Source organism: Rhineura floridana, chromosome 12 (genome assembly GCF_030035675.1).
Source record: "Rhineura floridana isolate rRhiFlo1 chromosome 12, rRhiFlo1.hap2, whole genome shotgun sequence".
Lineage (NCBI taxonomy): Eukaryota > Metazoa > Chordata > Lepidosauria > Squamata > Rhineuridae > Rhineura > Rhineura floridana.
The window spans coordinates 6,315,834-6,337,233 of record NC_084491.1 but is presented as its reverse complement, the minus strand read 5'-3'; the positions used below and the strand labels follow the sequence as shown (position 1 = coordinate 6,337,233).

General features: G+C 44.2%; 1 protein-coding gene, 1 long non-coding RNA gene and 1 pseudogene across 6 annotated transcripts in view; 2 read left to right on the top strand and 1 right to left on the bottom strand.

Moving 5' to 3' along the window:
* KCNIP3 (potassium voltage-gated channel interacting protein 3) overlaps positions 1-21,400 on the top strand; it is a 142,154-nt gene that overhangs the window by 18,133 nt on the left and 102,621 nt on the right. For 3 of the 5 annotated variants that reach the window (XM_061593459.1, XM_061593457.1, XM_061593461.1), the window contains exon 2: positions 3,663-3,828. In XM_061593459.1, the coding sequence (XP_061449443.1) occupies positions 3,663-3,828 (166 nt within the window). Of the gene's footprint in view, positions 1-3,190; positions 3,290-3,662; positions 3,829-17,995; positions 20,872-21,400 lie in introns of those variants that run through there. The other 2 variants (XM_061593460.1, XM_061593458.1) reach the window with 2 other exon arrangements.
* LOC133368804 (uncharacterized) lies at positions 7,859-14,627 on the bottom strand. Its single transcript, XR_009758761.1, has 3 exons — positions 14,302-14,627; positions 9,754-10,015; positions 7,859-9,664 (listed from the first exon to the last, which is right to left on the bottom strand). It is a non-coding gene; the product is annotated as an uncharacterized LOC133368804 (long non-coding RNA).
* LOC133368859 (U1 spliceosomal RNA) lies at positions 16,277-16,426 on the top strand (annotated as a pseudogene).

Here is a 21,400-nt window from a genome sequence, read left to right as displayed (position 1 = left end):
TCCGTACCAGCGATTAAAGTTGCTTTAGCTGAACGGAAAACCACTTCCGAGGGCTGAATCATCGGTTGCGTCTCTGTAGCCAAGCACACTGGAATCCAGGGCACACCAGCAACACCGTGGCCTATTTTTAAGCAGGGTGCACAAGAGGGAGAAGAGCATCTAGCTACCTTTCAACAGGGTGTGATTAGCATTTGCTGCCCTGGGCTGTGATACAGCAGCCACCTTAGCATAGCAGATGTTGTTGGGAATGTTGTTGAGGGACTGGCTCCTGTGGTGGACTGACGAGTGAAACCCAGAGAGTTGGCTTTTCTGGAGAAGGATGTTACCAGTGGCTCTTCCCTTCATTCTTGCTAGGATGATGATTATATGCTTGCAAGTCGTAACAACAGTGCAAAAGTGAGGGATGAGGAAGTCAGCCGTTGTTAATCCCGGAAGGGAAAATCGGAAATGATGGCAGAATCAGCCACATGTAAAGACATGTAGATTGGGAGGAGGACAGAATCAGCCAGGCTGGAAGAAATAAGAAGCTTGGACAATTAACTACAGGGAAAGTTCCCAGGAGCATGAATTGATTTGCCACTTGGCCAGACATTCATTTGCTCTCCAGGATTTAACTTTCTTGGAGAGCTTTTAGACATGCTATTTTCAGGTGGGATGCAATCATGTATTGGCAAAATCAGGTTGCACAATTAAATTTGATCTGGAGCTCTTGTACTTCTCCCATAAATTGGACTTTGTGCAATAAGGAAAATGCACCGGAAAGTCTAGGATAAAATTACTTGATGCAATGTCATCTACCTTCCCCCCAAACAAGCCAGTGTAAATGTTCAATAAACAGCTGCTGGTGTCTAACCTCTCCACAAACCTGTGCAAACAAATCAGGGTTAATGGTCAATGAACAGGTCATCTGGAAGGGACCTTTATCTGTGGACGGAATTGAAGGTTGCAAAGCCAGGCCTTGATGGGGGAGGTCTAGTTGAGCCACTTTCTGTTGGGAGAGTTGCGCAAACTGTTGTATCACTTGGATGGATGGGGGGGGGGTGTTCCTGACTCCATTTATGGTATGGTACCATTTTGCTGGGTGCATTCAGCAGGCAGCATTGCCCCCCCCAAGGCATGGTTATGCCAACAAGCCAGGCAGCCCAGAACAAAGTATGTGAACCCACTACCACCTGGAACTCGCTCAGAAATTGAACTGATTGAGAGTATTTTACCTTGCATGTGCCACATTAATACTAGAACTGCTAACTCTAACTTTTGAGGCTTATAGCTACTGATATTGTGGCTGCTTTACTCTTCTGCCATTTCTGTTGTTTGTGTTCTGCTTTGCATCCTTGTTGAATTTCCTAAACAATGGTACTGGCAATTCAGATAACATTTGCAAGAGCTGAGCTGCTAAATCAGCACAGAAACACTTGCTAGACCTTCCTCTCCTTTGCAAGATAAGGTATGCAGGAACCAAGTTGCCATGTCAAAACTGGAGCTCATTTTAGAGTACAGTACGGCCCTGCTCATATGGCAGGTTACGTTCCAGACCCCCGCCTAAAAGCGAAACCCACCAAAAAGCAGAACTCCTTCAATAAAATGGTGCCCAATGCCCCAAAAAAGCTGTAAAAGCAGAACAAGTGCCATATGAGTGGGGCCTTACTCTAATTTTAGCTGCCGTATTAGTGGGCTGCCGAAAAGCGGGGCCCTACTGTATCCTGAATGTTAATTTACTGCAGTGCTTTTCAGCCAGAGTTCTGTGAGCATCCCTAGAGGTTCCATTGCATTTTTACAACCTCTCATCTCAGGGACTTCACATCCCCCTTCTCTGCTGGCCAGTCACCCCCCACTCTGAGGATAGGCTGCTTTCAAGCAACCTGTTTATTGAGCGTTCATCCTGATTTGTTTGTACAAAGTTTGCAGTGTCATTAGATAACGTTGGCTATTTATTTAGCATTCTGACTTATTTGTGGAGAGGTTCTACAATGTGTCATGGCCCCGTCAGAGGACTCCTCAGATGAGGACAACTCGGGAGTAACAGCAGCAGACCCAGGAGCAGCAGACTCAGAAGGAGACACGGAGGAGCCTCCTGAGAATCCAGCTCCTTCTCCCCCTCAGCTGCAGAGCACCCCAGATACAGCAGAGGCCCTGCAGCCAGACACAGACAGTGCACAGGATACTCAACCCTCACCTGCAGAACGTAGACAGCAGAAGGTCAGGCAGAAGAGGGGCAGGCCTGTCTCCTTAAGGCCCAAACGCTGAGGGCTCACACCTGCTGTCAACCCTGCTCTTTATAAGGCACACCTTGGCTGCAGCTTGTTGCTGACTGCAACGTCAGGCGTGGCTTGTGTGTTCCTAGTTTCCTGGCAACCTCTTTTGGACTGACCCCTTGGCACTTGATCCCGGACCTCTACTGACCTCGCTTCTGGACTCCTGACTCGGCAAGTACGCTTCGGACAAGCCTGGCCCTTATCAGCTCCCCTCCTCCTAGACCTGGCAGATTTATGGCCAGACTGCCGGCTAAGGACTTTGCTTCCCTGCCAACCACCCAGGAATTTCCAGCCCCCACCGGCACTGCTGATACAGTGTAGAGCTTACACAATGTTGCATCAAGAAAGTGTTGTTCCACACTTCCTTGTGCATGTCCTGTCACTTTCCTTCTTGCAAAAGGTTCCAGGGCAGGGAGAGTGAGTTTGTGCACAAGACCTCCAAATGAATTGTGCAACCTGAATTTGCCAGTATGCGACTGAACCTTGCTTGAAAATAGCAACAGTCTGGAAGCGCCTGGAGTGTTAGTCCAGTTCAGCCTTGTGGTGCAAACCTTTAGTTCCCCAATGCTGAACATTCACAACTGTTCTTTATTTGTGAGTAGGGATTAGGGCAAAATTCAATTCAGTCCATATTTAAAGCTGATCCTATCAAATTCACCCTTTCTGAAAGAATATAAGAACCAAAACACAGCCGTCCTTCAGAATTAACACTTATCCGAATCTTGTGGTGCAGTTCTCTAACCAGTGTTTACAGAAATGCTTATATCAGCAGAATATGTGCATAAAAATGCTTCCATTAGTGAAAACTGCAGACAAAAATGCATTCTACTAGGAGAAATTGCTTGCAAAAATGTGTTTATTAGGAGAAATTTGCACAAAAAATACCAAAGAATTTTCATGAGGATAATTTAAAAAAACCCCATAAATTGCTACAGAAATGCAGAGAACTGAATTTCAAATTGGAAAAATGAGAAACTGAGGACCGAAATTGACAGATGCATCCTTTTTGGGAGTAGTGCCACAGACAGGAGGGGGTAAGTTGTCATTTAACTATTTTATTACTAGCTTCGACGTAGTTGCTGTTGTTACTTGGGGGGCAGGAGGAGGTTTTGGGGTTTTGCAGGGCATCACAACCCTACAAGGGTTCTTCAGCTGAAAAGGAGTTGAAAACCACTGCTCTCTAAATGTAAATTACTGCCTTCAAGTCGATTCCGACTTATGGTGACCTTATGAACAGGGTTTTCACGAGGCTGAGAGGCAGTGACTGGCCCAAGATCACCCAGTGAGCTTCATGGCTATGTGGGGATTCGAACCCTGGTCTCCCAGGTCATAGTCCAACACCTTAACCACTACACCACACTGGCTGCTACTGCTCTCTAAGACCTCTCATTATCTCTTCTGCTTTAGGACGAGAACAAGGAGACAGATGGGAGCCTCTTGAGCGATTCAGGACAGACTCCCCCCGGGAGGAAGGAGAATGTGAAATGGCAGAAGCCACGGCTCACTCGCAAGGCTCTGATGAAATGTTGCTTGGTGAAGTGGATTCTCTCCAGTGCTGCACCCCAGGGATCAGGTAAGGAGCATGACAGAAGCATCATGTGGCCAAGAGTTCCCTAGGCTGTGAAGGTCCTAGGTTCAATCCCCGACATCTCCAGGTAGGGCTGGGAAAGATCCTCCCCGTCTGAAGCCCCGGAGAGCTGTTGCCAGTCAGTGCAGACAATACCAAGTGACAGTGACTGTGGGAATAGTTAATTCTCTCTTTAAGAACTGTAGGGCAAATGTTGCTAGACAGGATTGGTTGGAACCAGTCAGCTGAAAAAGGAGTGACTGAGCTCAAGGAAGCAAAGTCTTTGTTGGAAGTCTTATGCTCAGCAGCTTTCTACATTTATAACAAAATAATAAACTGTTGTGTTGATAATTCAGAGTCAAGTAATCTTGGGTAAAACAAAAATTGACCAGTGGTCTGGCTCAGGGTGAAAACATGCTGCTGCTTAAAAAGTTGCCATTGCGTTTCTTCTCAGTACAATTCAAAACAACTCTCCCCCTCAAAGTACATACCTTTAGAATTTAATTTTGTTTGGATCCTAATGAATCCACGTGCACCCCAGTGGGCGGAACAGAGGATTATGCTGTACCCCCCTGATGCCCATTCCTTACTGATTTCTGCCCTACCCTTCATGTCATCACCAATCACTCAGCGCTTGCGCCTGTGTGCAGGTGTTTTCTACCTGTCTTCCCAACCCTTTCGGGGGGTTGTGATTGTACGCTCATGTGTTACATCACAGGCTTCATTTTCCTCTTCTTCTGCCCACCTCTACCAGGGCTGCCAGGTACTTTTTCTTTGTTCTCCAGCTCTATTACTCCACCTCCTACATTTTTCATTTCTTCTGTCCCCCCCACTTGGAAAATGTGGTGGTGGTTGTGATGGTGGTGGAAAGGGGGAACGGAGAAGGAGAAGGGGCACTTTTTAGGGCTGGCGCCAGGCATGCCAGAGCCCTTGGGCACTAGCCTGCCCCAGCACCTGCACTCACGCATGTCCCACTTACTTACCTTCCACAATCTGCGGCAGCCCCTTAGGGAAAACTTGGATGCCATCTTGGTTGATGGCAGGCTTGCACCAGCAGCGCAACTAGCATTTATGTCAAGAGAGAGGTAGGTGGGGTGTGCAGACGGGTGTTGCGGGCCTGTGCAGCAGTAGGGGGGGGGTGGACTTCCGGGAAGGGTGACTTAGCCTGTGCCTGCTTTTGAGACGGGCTCCTGCCTCAAAAGAAGCTTATTCAGATATATCAGTCAGTTTTTTCTTTTTTTTTTGACTGATTAAACTTCTCCCGGGTAGGGAGAAACGAAGAGATTAACCTCAAAGCCTATTTTTGTTGGGACGACCAGATCTCATTAATTTATGGGACGAGGTCCAGCCGACGAAGGTGGGACGGATTTTCAACAGCAAGCTCTATCTGTTAAAGCGAACGTTCATCTTATCTTCTAAGAGAGAACGCACTAACAGGCAAGCACCCTTCTTTCTATATTTTTCTTTTACTTGACTTAAATTGTTGCTGTTTAAAAGAGATTTGCCAGATTGATCGGTTTTTGACATCTCACTGGGGAGCCGCAACTTCTCTCTGCTACGCACTAATTAATAGCTTATCTCTGTTTTTGTTGCAAAAAGCTGTCCTGGATTTGCATTCTAAAGATACACACAGAAGAGGGATTTCTATTCCAGATTTTTATTTTGAAAAATATTATACTGTTTTGAGACTACTCTCTTTTTGGTCTATTTTATTTTGACGAATCTGTTTCTTGACGATTGCCATTAATTGCTTCGATCCTGGGAACTGCATTTTGTTTACTTAACTATTGGAGAGATAAGGCTGTCTGCTCTGTTTATACTGTGATGTCACCAAGTTTGGAGTATTAACCCAATTGTTGCTGAAATAAGAAGTGGTTTTCCTATATTTTTCTTTTAAAATGGCAATTAAGAAAGTGGCTGAGAATCTGGAAATAACTATGTTTCAGAGAATAATGAATGAGATTGAGATAACGAAAATTGAATTGAGTAAAATGAAGCAGGAGATTAAAGATATAAGGGTCCCTGTGAGAGAGGTGACCCTGGAAGGGGTCCCTGTGAGAGAGGAGACCCCGGAGATTGGAATAGGGGTCCCTGTGAGAGAGGAGACCCTGGAGACTGGAATAGGGGTCCCTGTGAGAGAGGAGATCCCGGAGATTGGAACAAACGTGGAACAGGAACAAGATTTGGAGTCTATGGACTTTAGAAATAAAATCTATTGTTTGGAACTCAATGTTATCTCTGAAGAAATTAATGAAGATTCTAGAGATAAAGTTATCAATGGCATGGATTATCTTCTGGACTGGAATGATGTGATGGAGCCCAATATAGAGAAAATCTATGGAATTAACTGCAGCCATGTGACAATGGAAAAACTTTTAAGAGATGACCCAGTGTATTTTGAAAAAAAGAACAGAGATATGATTTTACAGCAGTATTTCAGCAACTTATTTAGAATGGATGGCAAGAAAATATTTGGGATAGAGGTAATTCCCATCAGACTCTTATTATATGACTATGGCTTTGACAGCAAGATTATTATGGAATACTGATAATGGAAGATTGGATATTGAAATTACTGGACTTAACAAGACTACTGAAGATGGAAGATGGAAAATGGAACTAATAGAGATAATAGAACAATGGCTACTGAAATTACTGAACCTAACAGATTCTGATGTGATGGATTAATTGAAATGTTTATTTTGACTATGGTTATGACAATAAGATTATCATAATTAGTAATGAGATGGATTAATCGATATGCTTATCTGGAAAAAAAAAATTGATAGATATATTTCTTAAAGAATTGAAACCTCTCTTTGACTTTTTGTGGAAAGAATAAAGTAATGTTTATGAGATTTGATGATTAAGTAAGATAACTACTGGAGGAAAGTGATTTTATAATATGACTTAAGAGACAGGATTGCTATATATTATAGACTTATAACTGATTTGATCTTTGACAAATGGGAAGTCAATATTTTACTCTTTATTTTTTATTTTTGTTTTTTTTTTTTCTTCTTTTCTTTTTTTCTTTTTGTTTAACTATTTTTGATTTTGTTTTTTGTCTTTGAATGTTTTATGATTTTGTCTTGTATGTTTTATGAAAATCTGAATAAAAATTATTGAAAAAAAAAAAAAAAAAAAAGCAGTAGGGGGGGGGTGTCTGGGAGCTCCCTCTCACAATCCGTGGCAGGATTGGGAGCTGACGCTGCCATGGATTGCAGAAGGGAGCGCTACCCACCCACCTTAAGGAGGGGCCCTTCAGCAGCCCTTGGCCAGGGCCTGACCTGGCCGCCCTCTGACGCTGGCCCTGGCGCTTTCACAGGGATAGCTTATAAAAACACCTGGACTGCATTCTCGGAAGAAAGCCTGTTTTTCAATTTTTTATATCTAAAATATTGAATCAGTCTACAGGTGTATATTTGTGTGGCAAACAATCATGAAAGGGATGATTATTGAAATACAGTTCTGTATATCCCAGTAGGCAAAAAACCCACAGGCTTTGCCTAACAACAAAGGTATATACTATTGCCTACTTATCAGAAAGAGGAGGGGTTTTTTTTGTTAATGTTTCCTTTGCTTTTTTAAATTAGGGGTGGAAAAGACACTGAAAAATGTGTATTTTAGCAATTTTCCTTTATTTTTGTGCTCATGCAAAAATGTCTTTATTTGAGAAAGGAAATCATTGTATTCTGCTATTTTGAAAATGCTTACTATTGTTGTTTTAGACATTCATATTTGCGCACAAATCTCCCATTTTCACTCTGCTTCTAAGAAGATACCATACATTACTCCACTCCCTTCTTTTCCCCACTCTGTTCCGATTCTGTAATTAGCGCTCTAGGAACTAAATATCTCTTTCCATGATAACCTGCACAGTCCAAAAAGAGAGTTGAAGTGTTTAAAAGTTAGAAAATTAATGACACAAACTAGCAGAGCTAGGCAAAGAACATACTGATTTATTTTTGAAGGAAAACAGATTAAGTAGAACAGGAAAATAAGTGCCAATGCGCTCTCCCGATATCCCAGATGTTCAAAAGCAGAATATTATGCAATACACATGCAAAAAAAAAAACCACATCAAAAAATTGAAAACACCGTCAGCACCGGCAAGGCTGAACACTTTATTTTCTTCGCTGCATCCATTGGGCCAAGGAAGATGGTAAAGGTGGAGAGAGAGAATATAAAAAACCCGGGAGAAGCAGCTAGAAGACCGGAAGTGAAATGAAGCAGGTAAACAGGTAGAAGGTTGCTGCAGGTCGCATGATGTGGTCCACACTGCCCAACTGCTGATGTCAGACCATTGTGGACCACCCAGAGCAATGCGTTTGCACTAAACACACAACAGAATGCTATGGATTAATCCACCAAACAGTTTTGCAATCGTTTTGAAGCAGAGTTCACGAAAATACGCATCCAAAATCACAGATTGCCGGTTACACATGGGCATGGTTGACGAACATTGTGTGCTCCCGTTTTCAAAATACAGAGTTGGAGATGCATAGAAATGCACGGCAAACCTTTTAAGCGCAAGTGTGTTTCTGCCTTCAGTATAAGGCCGCTTCGTGTGCTCCTAGGGCAGGTTGAGGGCTGATTCCGTGGGCTGCCATTCCACTACTACCTCTTTTTCAGTGGCCTTGCTTCTTTATTTTGAATAGGAAGACGACACACAGAACTGTAATCAGCAAGGCTTTCTACGTTATGCCATGCAGACCATCCCTGGCTCAGTTTCTGTTGTCTAAAGGCAGTGCCAGAGATGGAGAGAGATGCTGTTGAACAGGATGGGGAGAGCTGAGGGTGATGCCTCACATTCTTCTTACCCAGGAACTGAATGGTTTCCTTGGACCTTTCTCTTCTACAAGTGTATGTTGGTTTGACTGTCATTTTTGTGCCAGAGAAATTGCAAGGATGGGTAGAGAGTGATACAGGTGAGTTATGCTTCTTTGGTGGACCCGGGGCCCTTCCAGATGGGTGATGAATACCACAAACGGGTCATTCAGATGTGGTTTTTCTGTGTGTGCAATTGACATGAGAGCGGCTACACATTTCATAGGCGTTCTGCTGATTCCAGTCCAGCTGGGAGGGGGGTTGATGAAATGTTTCCCTGCTGTGTTTTCTGGTCCTTCCCCTCAGTCTCTAATCAGCTAATCCCACCCATGAAGAGAAAGAACATACCACAGCTATAGCTGGTTTTCAGGAGGCAAGTGTGTTTATCTGGAGGACACTGTTTGTGGCAGGTTGCCATTGGTGGGTCAACCCCAGTGGGGCCACCCCAAAGGGTGAGTTACTCCTTTGGATCACTCCTTTGTTGTGTGCCAAGGGCAAGGGCCCTCCCCTATGGGTGATTGATTGTGGATGGGCTTGCTTCTAAGTGAAGAATAGAGGGAGAGGTGAGGCTACCCAGCTTCCAAGTGAGAGATGGAATGCTGGGGAGCTGCTGCTGTGATGAGAGCATGAATGCAGCTCACAAACACATCCAGTGTATTTTGTGATTTTTCTGTTTTATATTGTTTTGATTGATTCATTGTATTTATTGTACTTTTATTGTATAATATTTATTTTGCATTCTTGGTGATCACTCGTGAGTCGTGACCGAGTAAGATTGTCTTCCAAAATATAGTCTTTAACAATGGATCCGTCTGAATCTGTATCCACCGCCGATGTACCAGACCATGACTAGGGGCTTCTGGATTTCACAGTCCTGCCCCTGTCGCCATTTGCCAATCGCCATGGGACTTTTGTTATGGAAGACGCCTGTGCGTGAATTTGTTTTATGTGGGGAGATCAGTGCACCATGACGCTGTTCACTACTGTAGAGGCCTTTGGGTCAAAAAGCGGTCTATAAATAAACCATAACATAAGTTCTAGGCACAGACACAGGTATTTTTTTAAAAAAAATCTGCCTGAAGTGCGCAATAGCAAACTTACCAGCAAAATGGAGGCTTGTGCTTTCTTTTGAGGGGGTGTGTGTACAACATCCATTACTATTATAATTCCAAGAGAAGTCTTGTGCAAGAACTCTGCATTAGTTTGTTGTTGTTTAGCTCACAATGCATGTGCTGCAATACCAGTCTGTGAGATAATCCCCTGCATGTACAGTGTAGGGATCTGAACTGGTTTGCTGAATTTCAGAAGCGCCTTCAGCATGTGGCCATCAATGGAAAGAGGTACACAGGGATCATTTGGGCAGCTGGAAACAAAACGGATAGGTTATGCTCAGCTGAGGAACAAATGGAAGTAGGGGGGAGTTGACAGAGATCACTCACCAAAATGACAGCACACATGTGACAACCCCCCCCCCACCAAGAATGCCCTAAGAAGCTTCTAGTCATGACTGCAAGTGTGTCTAAAAGGTTATTTCTTACATATCTGGGTTTTTTTTGCAGAAAGGGAAAATCCCAGATTAAATGGGGGTGAGATCCGGGGCGGCATTTTGATCCTACCAATGTTGTGTGGACATGGTGAAAAACTTGCATGCAGTCCCACAACAACCTCCCTTCTGGAAGAACTTTCAGAAGAGCCTCTCTTTTGTTTTGCACCCAAAGAGCAAGGGCTCTGAGTTATTGTTGGAGAGCTGCCTCCCTCTAGTGGCAAATGTTTGTCATGAACTTACTGACTGAAACACTGTTTTACTTCTTAGCAAAGTATTGACGAAGTACTGTCATAACAAATGTCAGGAGTTTCGAGCCTGCCTGTCATATCCAGGGATTGCCACATTTTTACTGGCCCTGTTCCTGCGTCTTTGTCAGTAGCATGAATAGCAGCTGAAGCTTTTTCTATCATGCTAGGGGGACACTGGCTAAAGTGCTGTGTTTGCACCAGCTTAAATGGAATGGGAGGAGGGCCGGTTTTCAAAGCAAAGAAGCCATCCCCATCATGAACTGTAATGGTCCGCCTCTATTGGTCCCCATCCCGTTCCCCTCCCCCAATTTATCCCAGATTTACCATTTCTGCAGGATTTTTTACATAGTGGATTTTCTGTGGAAACAGCAAATCTGCATTAAATGGACAAATAATATGGGACGGCATTTTGATGAGGACGATGTTGTGCAGGCGTTATGCAAAACTAGCATGCCCGAGGAGCCCCAAGTCTGCAATAACCTCCCACGTGGTTCCTCAGTTGGTACCATTTGCCTCTTGAGCGAAGACCCAGATGCTCTCAGGGTGCTTGGATCAGCTTGCCGGCCCCAGTGGCAACTAGCCTTCAACAGCTGCCTGACTGAATTGGATGTGGCCTCACTTCCAAATGGCCAGTCCAGTCCAAATGTGTGACTTCCCATTGACATAGCTGCTCAAAAGAGTCTCTGATCCATCCAGTTACAGAATTTAAAATGGAGATGTCAGTTGGCTTATTACTACTTTAGGCAAAGTGCTGGATAGAAATGAGTGTGATTTATTGGGTAGACTTTGCATATGCAAGTTCAAAACTAACACAATCTGCATCTGTAGCTCTGGCACCGCCTCCTAGAAAATGCATCATGAGCCAGAGTGCTACAGCCTGTTTGCATACTTAGGTGGCTGGAATTACCATAATTTGCATATCATTTTTATGAACGCTGATGCTTGTGATCTACAGGTGGTGGACCTGTCGCGCTTACTCCACCACATTCTTATTCAGACATGACTCATCTCCAGTTGTAGAAAACCAAAAACAGGAGTTAGACCCTCCAAATATCTCACTTAGCATACTGAAAAATCATCCAAGTTCATAAAGCATAAAGAGTTGGTACTTCTTTTAGACTTCCTTGGTGGTTTCTGATGCTTTAATATTTTGTTGTCATGTTTTCCAACGTGTTTGCAGCCATTAGAGCTGAAAACTTACTTACTATACCATTTTTAGCAAATGCTAAAGATTCATCTCTTTACTCTAGCTTTGGCACTTGAGATGTGTTTTCAGGAGCCACCCAATTCCTGCAATTGTAATTTGTTTTATTTGTTTATTTGTGTGATCTGCTGGTGAAGGGTGGGTAAATAAGGGGTCAGGATCTGGATCTGGAATTGGTGCATTTCTAAGCAAGGTGTGCCCAGCAGGCCATCTGGGGCCTTCAAATTGTGCATCTCCCACTCATAACCTTGCTAGAATCCTGCAGGATCCCTTGGCAAAACCACTGATTGTTAACACTTTCAGTAGGAGAGGAAATCCCTGACTGTGGGAAAAAAGGCTTGTCAATGAGAAATCAGTCAACTAGCTTTTATTACACCATGCAAGCCTTCTAATTGACCAGTAAACCAGTCAAACAATTCAAGTATTGAGAGACATAGAACACAACTGAAATGAAAAATATGTACAGTATTGCTATTACCACCCTGCATATCCCAGAATAACACTTTGGTCTTGTATGCAATTTTATTTTATTTTTTTGGTTACCTGCTTATCTATATCAACCAATGGTGGAAGAGCGACTCCTTTTAAGATGTTAACAAAGAAAAGTAGTGGCGGCTGGTGGCTCCATGTTAATGAAGCAGTGAAATTCGCTCCAGGGTTTTGATCCAAACTTTCAAGGAGCTGCCCAAGAAGAAGCACTTTGGACAGCTCCGTAAAAGTTCAGACTTAATCCCTGGAGCAGATCCCACTGACAGTGGAACCACCAGCCACCACTGAGATAAACAACTGCCATACATCCTTGTACAATATGCAGTCTAATACTACATGTGCCACTGATTCAACCACCAAAGCACCACATGTACAGAATCTACCAATCAGTGGTGCTCCCACGAAACATCCATCCACTGTGGTTGATGAAAGCACCTTACGGAGTAAGAGCTCTTCAATAAATTCCAAAAGTATTTAGCTGCCAAAAACCCCAGTTTAAAATCCAGATTGAGACGTTTAGGGGAGCATGCTCCACATGCCCCACCAGTGTATTTTGTAGAGCAGCCTTCGCCAGGCTGGTGCCCTCTAGAAGTTTGGACTCCAATTCCCAACGGCCGTAGGATGGCCGCGCTGGCTGGGGGTGAGGGGAGCTGTAGTCCAAAACATCTGGAGGGCACCAGGCTGGCAACAGGTAGGGCAGATCAATATCTTGTGCCTGCCTTCTCTTGATAAAATACCTCATAGCAGGGATCCCACGTCTTCTTTTACCTGTTCTCTGCTAGTGCCATTTGTGGCACCCGGAAAGCCGGATGTTCCACTGGTGAAGCTTTTCCCATCACTGACCTCCATGCCTGGGAAAAGCCACACCTGCAAAAAGAGAGCCTGGCCTCTCTTGGCTGAAACTCCCGCCCTTGTTTTTCAGGGCTGAAGAGCCCCAACCTCAGCTTTTCCTCTGTGCTGGGGTCCAATTACGCAGGGTGAAGCAGGAAAGGTCTGGTGACGAGCTGTCACTGATACGTCTCCCTGGGGGATTGGGATCTGTGGACGCAGCACTTCCTAGCGTGAGCGGTGTAGGCTGAGCTGTTAACCTGCAGAAGGTGTGGGAGGGGAGAGCATGGAAGAGAGGAAAGGGGGCCTGATTCTCTGCTTGAACCGAGGAGCAAATTGAACTGGGCCAATTCAGAGTTTGTGTAAGGAGGGGAAAGAAGGACCGTAAGAGCTTCAGTCTGTTGGAAGTGGGGCAAGAGCGACTCCTGGTTTGTTCTTTAGTTTGTGTTCCAGAAGGAAGATAGAATTAGGGTCCTTCAGATGGATAGGCTTGACTACCTTTACCTGTGATGCTCTGACTGACTTCCTTCTGTTGCTAGACTGTTAGGTCTTTAGGGAAGTTTATCTGCCCCTCCTCCTTCTGCCCTTTCCCATCTTCTCTTCTTCGACTGTCCCAGAGAGAGGAGACACCTTTGTCTCTGCTCTCTCTCTCTCCTAGCCATGAGGGCAACTCCCAAACCTAGGTGTTGCGCCTCCAACTTAGTTAGTTAGAACTAGGTATGCCTTTCTATCTATGATGTATTTCTATAAAGAAAGTAGCTTTTCTTATTTTACTAAGTCTTAAGTCTCAGTGATCTCAGTGCAGGGTAAAAGCCTGCTTTCTTAGGTAAAAACACACACTGGCACACATGCATTTCAGAGGTTGGCAATCTCTGCTAATATCTATACCAATTTACGCAACACAGTTGGGATACAGCTGATAGCCCTGAGCGCTTTTTGCTGGAAAACCCATGTGGCTCATGCAGAGCCAGGTTTAGGGGGCAAGCCTTTGATTGTTGTCATTGCTTGGAGTGTGTTCCGCTTGCACAAAGGAGAAGGGCCTTTTCTGTGGGGGCACCCCGACTTTGAATACACTCCCTAGAGCAGCCAGTATGACCACATGACGTTGGGGCTGATGCAAGCACAACTGTGCTGGCTGGGCCTGATGGGAGCTGTGTTCCAAAACATCTGGAGGGCCACAGGTTCCCCATCCCTGATCCAGATGTTACGCATGCATCGTGTCACATCTGGGTTGCACCAGCATGCCTGATGCAGAAAAAGGGGTTGAGACAGGTTGTGGCAGAATGTGACCAGGCCAGGGCCCATGAGAGGGGGGTGCAGGGGGTACATCTTACCTGGGTCCGGGGTCAAAAAGGGGGCCCGGGAGCCAAAGGAGGGGAGCTCCCTTTTCCTCCCTTTGTTATGTCATTTCCTGCTGGCTCTCATTCTGCAAGCCTGCTACAAATGGTGCTTTTTTTTCTTTCCCCCCTAACTTGTGCAAAAAAGCAGAGCCGCCCTAAGGCACCGGGAAGCGGGGCAGTTGCCCCCGGCCCCGGGCTTTGGGGGGGGGACGCGCTTGGCCTCAGCTGTAGTTGTAGCCGCTGCGCCTCCAGGAAGGTGAGGAGCGCTGGGCTTCCCAGGGCCGAGAGAGGTTTCCGCTCGTGGATGGCGAGCTGTCGAGCCCGCCCGAGGGAGGAGAGCGGCGCCTCCAGCAATCCGCAATTGCATCACCCTTGCAGCCCATCCCGCGAGCCGCGCGGAGGCTGCCGTGTAAGTTTCTCCCCTTGGCTTGTCAGTTTCCTCCGCCTTCCACGTCTCTCTTCGCTGCCTCCTGTCCCCTGCTGCCCTTACTTGGTCAGTAACTCGTGGGGACTGGTTTCTCTTTCCCTTGTGCCTACATGCAAACTGCTGCCTTTGCGTTGTTGTTGTTGTTAGATCCTGTTGAATGTATTGTCATTGTCCCTTTATTGTCATCGTCCCTGGAGGAAAAGTCTCCCCTTCCCCATTTACTTGAAAGATCTGAAAGTTTTCTGGCATGAGCTCCTTCGACTTCGTTTCTATAGCTCATAAGCCCTAAGGAAATATCTAGGGCTCAGGGGTAGGAGAGCAAAGCCATAGAACAGAACTTTTTGCTCAGTCCATTTTGGAGTATATATTGCAATCTTGTGACTTTTGCATGCAAGCCAATCGGCTCCCTTTGAGAGGAAGGGTGGGATATAAATTTAATTAATTAAGTAAGTGAGTGAGTAAGTAATAATTAATAATAATAATAATAACAATAATAAATTGAATATAGGCAGAGTTAGCCTCTCTTTAATATATAGTTAAGCACATACTTAACTTACACCCCATCCCGCTCCTGCCGTTGAAGTCAATGAGATTTAAAGGTACTTAAGCGTTATGGGGGTCATGCACTATTCTTCAGAAAGTATATTAATATATTTTCTTTATTGCTGATTTATTACGTTATCATTTGCAGCACTCTCTGATATGCATAGTTTGTTCCATGCTTCACCAAAAGAGAGTGTGAGAGTGAGAAAAGGGTATCTGGGGTTTGCCAAATGCTTATGACAGAGTATGCATGCAGAAGGTCTGCTCTGTCTGTGCAATGGTGAAAGGAGAATCTCCTTAATTACTGCTAAAGTTTAAGCAGAGCCCACAACGAAGGCAGCTTGCTTGTCCCAAGGCCACCTCCTTGAAACAATGCCACACATTTATCTGCCTGCAGGAGATAGAAGGCTTGTGTGCTCATGACCCAATCATGTAAATCCTCTCATATTTCTTGTCAACAGGTCCAAGGCACCAGTTAAAAGCAAAAGCGATAGACCCATTCCAAGCGGCAGACTTTCCAACTTATTACTAACAGCTAATAGAGGCCAGCTCAAGGCATAATTTGACTAAGGGAAACAAACAGGCATGGTCTGTCCTATTTTCACAACTTCCAAAAAACGTTTCCTTCCAGGATTATATCTAGTCTAAACTCCTCTCCCCCGTTTTGTTAGATTTCATCTCACTTACAGCATAATGAACAAGGTTACTGGTTTCAGTGGGCTTAAGCACACTAACAGTGCAATCCTATACATGTCTACTCAGATGTAAGCTCCAATGAGTTCAGTGGGACTTCAATCCCTGGGAAATATGTATAGGGCTGCAGCCATAACACTGTGCTAGATTGCAGCCAAAGGCTGGAATCCTGTGCACGGTAAAGCAGCTTAAATTCCAATGATGTCAATGAGATTTAGGCAGCCAAACTGTGGGGAATTCCAGCCACATATAGGAACATATGAAGCTGCCTTATATCGGGTCAGACCATTGGTCTAACTTGCAGCAGCTCTTACCTGGCAGGGGAGATACCATGATCATGAAGGTGGTTTTCCTACGGTGAGGCTCATTCATTGCACTCCGGGTGCGCTGACCCCTGCGATTTCCCCAAATGTGGGAAACTCAGCTGCAGCAGCTCTCCAGGATTTCAGACCTGGGGTCTCTCTCAGCCCTACCTGTTGCCAGAGATTGAACCTGGGACCTTCTGCATTAAAAGCAGATCCTCTACCACTGAACCACAGCACATTATTACAACACTATTCTGATTAAAAAGGGTTTTTTTCCCCCATTCTGTGTGATCTTAGGTTCCCCTGTACCTTCCTCTGGGGACTATCAAGGATCCCATAACTAAAGATGGGATGTAGGGCTAACCTGCGCTCTAAAACATTTTTCATCTAGAAAGCCCCATGGATATGCTCACTTTGAATGCTCTCAGGCCTGGGGATCTTATTAATATCAAATTTGAGGTTAGGAAGGGTTTTGGAGGATTGGGTGTCTTCCCCTATGATCTGTAGCTCAGCCTTCATCAACCTGGTGCCCTCAACATGTTTTGAACTGTAACTCCCATCAGCTCCAGCCAGCACAAGCATGCTGGGCCTGATAGGAATGGTAGTCCAAAACATCTTGGTGGTACCAGGCTGACAAAGGCTGCCATGGCTTGTCCCACCTACTTGGGTTACCAACACTTGTTTGTTCCAAAGGCGTTTTGTTTCTCTGCATGACTGTGGTCTGCAAAAGTTGGTTTGTGATGGTAGGAAATGGAGGGCTGCTGTGCGAACAGTCCTACCACGCAGGCTACATTTGGACTTAATGGCAGTGGTTTGATTCCTTATAGCCTGCCTGCTCAATCTCAGTGTAAACCTAACACAAATGCATCAGCAGATTGATACCTAGTCTGTATCCTTAGAAAGTAAATATACAACATCTCAGAGTGCATTAACAAAGAGCTGATTCTTCCATGAATCTAGTAGCATGGTTGATGTTTCAGCATGGTCAGGTTTCTACCATGCTGCACTGGACACCTGGGACTACATGGGAGCGTCAGAGTACATAACAACCCCACATTTCAGATATTACAGTGCAGTGTGGAACTTGACTATGCAGAAGTAGCAGACAAGCCACAAAAGTGAGGACCAGCCATAAGTCATTGTGATGCTATTCTGAATCCTGAGTAATACATCAGGATTCAAGCATATGCTCTGGTATAAATATATATATATAAAGAGAGAGAAAGAATATGGGGGGCCCCCAAATATGCTTTTGCCCTGGGCCCCGCACATGCTAAGGGCGGGCCTGCAAAAAAGCATAACATTGTTCAAACAAATATTTGTATTTCTGTTGGATTCTGAAAATACAAATAATCAAACTTGATATTTTTTTTCATTTTTTATGAAACTTACTCTGGAAGAAACTGAGCATGCTCGGTGGCCAAGGTAACAAGAGGAAGAGATACTTTGACCTTAAGAGGGCATGGTCATTAGGAAGCTAGATTAACCCTTCCCCTTTAGTATGAAAGGAAAAATGTGGTTTGGGGGGTCATATAAGGTAAGCAGTGTGAACCTTTAAACCCTATCATGATGAGAAAATCATCTCTCCAAAATGTATTCTCACAAATCCGGAGCCCAGAAAAGACAAGAAAGAACGAGAGGAAAATGAAAAAAGGAGTCAACAAACACCTGTCAATTTGGATTAAGTGCGGTTTAAAAAATTTTTTCATTGCACCTACAGAGTTGGAGCAAGAAGAAACTGTTGGAAACCTCATCCCCAAACAAGGAGCAGTTGATTTAGGTAATCATGCACAGTATTTTGATGAAGGGGCAGATGCAGAAAATGAAAATGGAAAACAGAAAGAAACAGACATACAGATGCATGTGGAAGTGAATTTGGAAGATGAGAGGAGTAATCATAATGTAGGCCTTGACATTGGATGTATCACAACCGAGTTTCCATCTCAAAAGGAAATAGAACAGTATGTTATGAATGGTCACATCCCTCTGCCTAAAACATTCCCAAAAGACACCTGCAATCAAGTGTTCCCAGAAAGCATACTGAAATTTCAAAGCACTAATGGAGAACTACATGTAAGAGACTGGCTTGTCTGGAGTCAACAAAAACAAGCTTTATATTGCTTTCCATGTCGATTATTTTGGCACAAGACAGTCAAGACTAGCACTTCTGCGTCTAAGTCTGCACTGGTATCTGCTGAAGGCTGGGATTCTAATGGGAAGTGGCGGAAACTTTCCTACAGGATCCCAAAACATGAAAAAGGCAATAGTCACAGAGAATGTTACCTAGCTTGGCGAGAACTAGAAAGGCGCCTGCTGTCTGAGACAGGAGTTGACATCATCTTAGAAGCGTCAATGAAAACTGAAGCTGTGAAATGGTACAACCTTTTAAAGCACATCATCGATGTTGTACTCTTCTTGGGAGAACGTGGTCTAGCATTTACTGGTTCATCCCATTGAATTGGTGATTCAAACAATGGAAACTTTTTAGGACTCATTGAACTGCTCTCCAGGTGGGACCCCATCCTTCAGGAACATGTGCTAAGTGTAGAGGAGTCACAGAAAAGGAGTGAGCGGCTTCAAGTTCATTATCTGTCCCCTGACTCACAAAATGAATTTATTGCAGAATGCTCGAATCTTGTGAAACAACACATTTTGCTTGAGAGGCAATCTGCAAAGTACTTTGCAATAATAGTAGATTCCACACCAGATTCTTCCCATATTGAACAAACAACATTTATTTTGAGATACGTACTTTTAAAAGAAAGGCAGTATGAGATTCAAGAAAGATTTCTCAAGTTTGCAGATTGTAGCAACAAAAGAGGGGAAGAAATTGCTCAGTTGATAACTGATACATTGAAAGAACATGCTATTCCTCTCAGTGATTGTAGAGCTCAAGGCTACCATAATGGGGCAAATATGGCCGGAAAATACAATGGTGCACAAGCAAAAATACAAGAACAATGCTCAACAGCAATTTTTTCACCAAGCTAGAGATGCCACACTGGATGCTGAAGTAGCAAACATAGAAACTCTCCTCACAGACCTGACAAAACTTCGAAAGAACTGGAAATGCATCTGGAATGAAGCCAAATTGGTTGCGTCAAACCTAAATATAGAAATAAAACTCTCCCGTAGATGTGATGGAGTTAGGTGCAAGAGGGCAAGGCCGCATGACGACAGCACACCTGTTGCTAACTTGGAAGAAATGAATGACACAGATGATACTCCAGAAGAGGCCTACTTCAGAAAGTGTGTGTTTTACGTTTTGGTAGACAATGTTGTAGCAGGATTAACTCTCCGCTTCAGTGCTGTTAAGCAGTTGGCAGAAAAATTTGATTTCTTGTGGAAATATCTCACCATGTCCAAAAGTGATGCGGAGAGAAAAGCTTTATCTTTATCAGAGCAATATCCTGCTGACCTTAATGGTGATGATTTTGGAAAAGAAATGCAACATTTACCCTCAGTACATAAAGCAAATTTTGTAAATGCACAGTTAAAGCCATTAGATCTGTTGAACTTGTTAACAGAGTACAAACTTGGTGACCTGTTTCCAAATGTTTGTGTTAGCTTAAGAATACTATTAACAATTCCAGCAACAGTAGCTTCTGGAGAGAGGTCATTTAGCAAACTTAAGCTAATTAATAATAATAATAATAAAATTTTATTTTTAGGCCGCCTATCTGGCTGAATGAACAGCCACTCTAGGCGGCGTACATAATTAAATTTAAAATACACTTATAAAATACATAAAAATACAATTATTATTCAGTTACCCCCATCTGTACACTATAAAACTAAAATTAACTAGGGATTCTATATGCCCACTGAAATAGCCATGTTTTTAGTCCTTGGAGGAAACCTACCAAGGAGGGGACATGGCGTAGATCGTATGGCAGAGAGTTCCAGAGGGTGGGGGCCACAACCGAGAATGCCCTCTCTCTGGTCCGCACCAGTCTAGCTGTTTTAACTGGTGGGACCGAGAGAAGGTCTTGAGAGGCTGATCTCGTCAGGCGGCATACTTGATGATGCTGGAGGCGCTCCTTTAGATACACTGGACCGAAACCGTATAGGGCTTTAAAGGTTAATACCAACACCTTGAATTGGGCTCGGTAAACAACTGGTAACCAGTGTAGATCTTCAAGTACCGGGGTGATGTGATCCCGCCGGCGGCTGTTCGTAATCAAGCATGCCGCCGCATTCTGTACCAGCTGTAATTTCCGGACCGTCTTCAAGGGTAGCCCCATGTAGAGCGCATTACAGTAGTCTAAGCGAGAGGAGACCAGTGCATGCACTACCCGCGGGAGCAGATGAACCGGAAGATAGGATCGCAGCCTCTGTATCAGATGCAATTGATACCAAGCTGCCCGGCTCACTGCTGATACCTGAGCCTCCATGGACAGCTGGGAGTCAAGAATGACCCCGAGGCTGCGAACCTGGTCCTTCAGGGGCAAACTAACCCCATTAAGAATTATTTAAGGTCTACAATGTCTCAGGAACGTCTTGTGCATTTGGCCAGGCTAAGTATTGAATCAAACATTAACAGAACAATTAATTTTCATGCTGTGATTTGAAATTTTTCACAAAAAAAGGCCAGGAAAGCTCTTTTTTTAAAGTAAATAGTAAGTTTATCTACCTTGTTTCAATGTGAATTCTTTCTCCTTATCTGTATTGTAGCATAAACAAAGATGTTCAAATCAAATGTGCTTTCTTATCTCTGATCCTCTTTTATTTTATTTATATTTATTTATATTTATCGTGGAGGGAGTATAAGAGCATAAGGCCTTAAATGCAGAAAATTAACAGAGCGCTCCACTCTACCCCTCTCTCGTCTTTCATACCCATTTTGACCTTACAGGCTACAGCTCATGGCATAAAACCGTAGTGGATAAAAACAGAATGACTAATGGAGAAGCTTAGGGGCCCAAAAGAAACATTGTACCCCCTGATAAAATTCCTCTCAGAGGCCCTGGACCGGGCAGAGCTTGAATGCAGTCACACGATGAATTCAGCAGGCCCAACTGCACTGAAAAAGCCAACAGTGTGAGTTGGAACTTGTTATGTATATCATGGGGCGAGGGCTACTAGTCAGAATGGCTAATGTACCCCTGCCAGTGTTAGAGGCAGG